At 29.0% G+C, this 3,165-nt stretch overlaps 1 protein-coding gene across 1 annotated transcript; it reads left to right on the forward strand.

Moving 5' to 3' along the window:
* The first annotated feature begins 244 nt into the window (after window positions 1–244).
* Window positions 245–1,197, forward strand: LOC139892740 (protein TIFY 10A-like). The gene is made up of 2 exons (XM_071875858.1): window positions 245–486; window positions 580–1,197. Exons 1-2 carry the CDS (start codon window positions 312–314, stop codon window positions 1,083–1,085), a joined length of 681 nt encoding a protein of 226 aa, XP_071731959.1. The 5' UTR covers window positions 245–311; the 3' UTR covers window positions 1,086–1,197.
* Window positions 1,198–3,165: the final 1,968 nt, after the last annotated feature.

Here is a 3,165-nt window from a genome sequence, read left to right on the forward strand (position 1 = left end):
TTTATCTAAATAAATTTTATACAATAATTAAATTAAATTAAATTAAATAAATTGAAAGGTTGTCCTACCACGATAGCTGTACCCACAATGCACATGAAGCTACTTATTTTATTTTGATATAAAAGATATGTTCACCTATCTGCATCCAGAGGGAGTACGTTCGATGGAATAATTTCTTAGATGTATTACCACATCCCCAAGATTAGGTCTTCATCGAGCTCCACTGGTTCGAAAACATGCCTTAATATCTCTTCATCCTCCAATTACTACTACCATTCCAGGACTCACGCACGCGCCTATTTTAATTACATATGTCGGCGGCTAAACATCATATTTCCGGCACCGGCGACGGAAATTCGCCAGCAGAAAAATCAAAGTTTGTTAACCGGTTGAGCTCATATCTTAAAGAAAAAGGAAATATTCGAGATATTAATTTCGGAATCAATTCGAAATTTGTTCCTAATCCTAATCCTAATCCTAATACAGGTATGTATCGATTTCATCTCCAGTCTAATTTTTTTAAATCAGATCTATGAAATTAATTACTGAAGCGTAATATGTATAATCAATTCGATACAGATGCATCGAGATCTTCTCATAAAGTAACGATAGATGAGCGGTCAAGCAAGACGAAAAGATTGGGCGAGAAATCGGCTGATAGTGTTCCAGAATATATCATTTTAGATTCATCAAGTGAGTTAGATGATTGTACAATTAAAGGTAGTTGTAGTGAAGCTGTTACGAAACCTAAAACCGCGCAAATGACTATTTTTTACGGAGGACAAGTGGTGGTTATAGATGACGTGTCAGAAGATAGAGTCAAAGATTTGATACAAATGGTCAAAAATAGTGAACCTAGTAATCGAATTGAGAATGAAATCAGTGAAACAAAAGAATCGGTTAAAGGAAAGGGAAAGGATTCTTCTGATTTGCCAATTGCGAGAAGAGCATCGTTGCATAAATTTTTGGCTAAGAGAAAAGACCGGGCGACGGTGCGACCCGCACCGTATCCTCAAGTGCAACATAACCAGTCACCCGGTGGTTCGTCATCAGGAAAGGAGCATAGTTTTGATCTTAATATGTAAATTATGTTTATGATTATATGATCATCGTCACTATTGTTTGTAGTAGGATATGTGATAAATATTTTTTGAAATTTTCTTAAAAAGGTTAATGTTATGTTTAGTTTGGTTTATTTATTAAAAACTACGGAGTATCTAACAAATGTTTCGGTGGCTTGTGTTGAGTTTAAAGAGTGTGGGAAAATGGAGTAAGAATGTTTTTAAAATTTTCAACACGTGCATAAATAATTTTTATTTGTACTTACCGACGTCTAAACCCGTGTATACACAGGCCGCACAACTTGTAAATCCATAAATATATACAGTAATACTTTAAATATTTTCATTTGAATTATATAATATTTATTGAAAGTTATATCAATAAGAAAAACATTTTAAAACTAAATTCATTCATATACTTTTTCAAAAATATTACGTAACACAAATAATAAAGAAAGTAGGATTCAAAATTTAAAAAAGAGCTTTGAAAAGTCAAACAAAACTACTATTTTGTATCATGTTAGCACAAAGTTTATCATATTCTACTAGTGAAATGAACCGTGAAATCACGAGTTTGTTTAAACGAAAACGAAACACTTTAATGATATGTTTTAGGTATTAAGTGAACGTAAATACTAAAGTCATTTAGTTTAATGATCCGTTGAACCACAAAATTCGACTAAGAAACTCGTCATCTGAACATTTCATCAAACACCTAAAATGTATATTAAATAATCTACATCCTATCATAAGAGATAATATTGATTGTCATTTTATTTTGAAAGTGTAAATTATTATATAAATTTAGAATTAGTTTTCTTCTGCCTAGCTTTTATACATTCTCGTACTCAAGTCAAAATAATTAATTAAAATAATTCAAAATTATTTAATTTTAATAATTAAAATAATTATTAATAAGCTTTAATAATAATAATTAATTAATAAGATCTAATTTTAATTCAAAATTTTTTAGATTAATAACATCACCCAACATGCTTAGATTTTTTTCTTTTATTTTTTAATTTTTTTAACAAAAAAAATTATTCTAATAATGACATCATCATTATAGGATTTTAATAGAAATTATAGATTTAAATCGGTTGCAATGAAGGGCAAATAAATTCTATATATTATTTCATTATATTAGACGGTTAGATTAGATTCACGAGTTAGTAGTATGTCTTTTAGTGATAAGCATATGTTAACAAAAGTTGTATTGTTGGAATGTGAAATCATTAGGATAAGATGGAAAAATAATTATTTAAAGTCTAGGGTAGTAAATCAATAAATTAGTGTACAAAGATTATATATTGGACATGTATGATAACAAATTTTTTTAGAGTTTTTTAGAAGTTTTAACTTTTAGCTTATAAGAAAAATCTCATAATTAATAAAAAAAAAATCCGTTTGGTTGAAGAGCTTATAGCTTTTAGGAATGAAAAAAACTCCATTTGTTGAACGCTAATTCCACAAGTGTTTGTGGATTTAGAGGAGCTTTTTGTATTTAAATTACGAGTATGTTTGGCAAAATTAGCTGGTAGCTTTTAGCTATTAGCTGGTAGCTTATAACTGTTAACATTTTATATGTATTTAGTCTTTTGGCAGAGTAGCTGAAACTATTACATTAAAAAGTAAAATGATAAAAAATTATAAATTAAAAGCTAAACACTACTTCTAGTAGCTTTTAATTTTTCTCTCCCTCAAAAAGCTTTAAGTTTTTGCAACCAAACAGGATTTTTTATTTGATATGAACTTTTTAATAAAAGATAAAGGCTTCAAAAAACTTTAAAAAGCTTGTTGCCAAATATTACCTAAATACCCCATGTCTCCATCCTCCACGTTTTATGCAATAATGGACGGCTGTGTTTTATGTACGAGTATATCTACATAAATGAATCATGAATTGAATGTGTTAAATAGTTCATGTAAATGGATCTCGTAATTATTAGATTAGGTGATTATAGATTATTATTAGTTCCGACTAAAAACTGTACGTAATGCTAGTTGAAATGCTAGTTGATATATGATTATTTGATGACCTCCTTACTGTACGTAATGCTTGAATCAATCATCACGATGATTATCTTACACTTAAAAACTGATA

The sequence above is a fragment of the Rutidosis leptorrhynchoides genome, chromosome 2 (assembly GCF_046630445.1).
Source record: "Rutidosis leptorrhynchoides isolate AG116_Rl617_1_P2 chromosome 2, CSIRO_AGI_Rlap_v1, whole genome shotgun sequence".
Classification (NCBI taxonomy): Eukaryota; Viridiplantae; Streptophyta; class Magnoliopsida; order Asterales; family Asteraceae; genus Rutidosis; species Rutidosis leptorrhynchoides.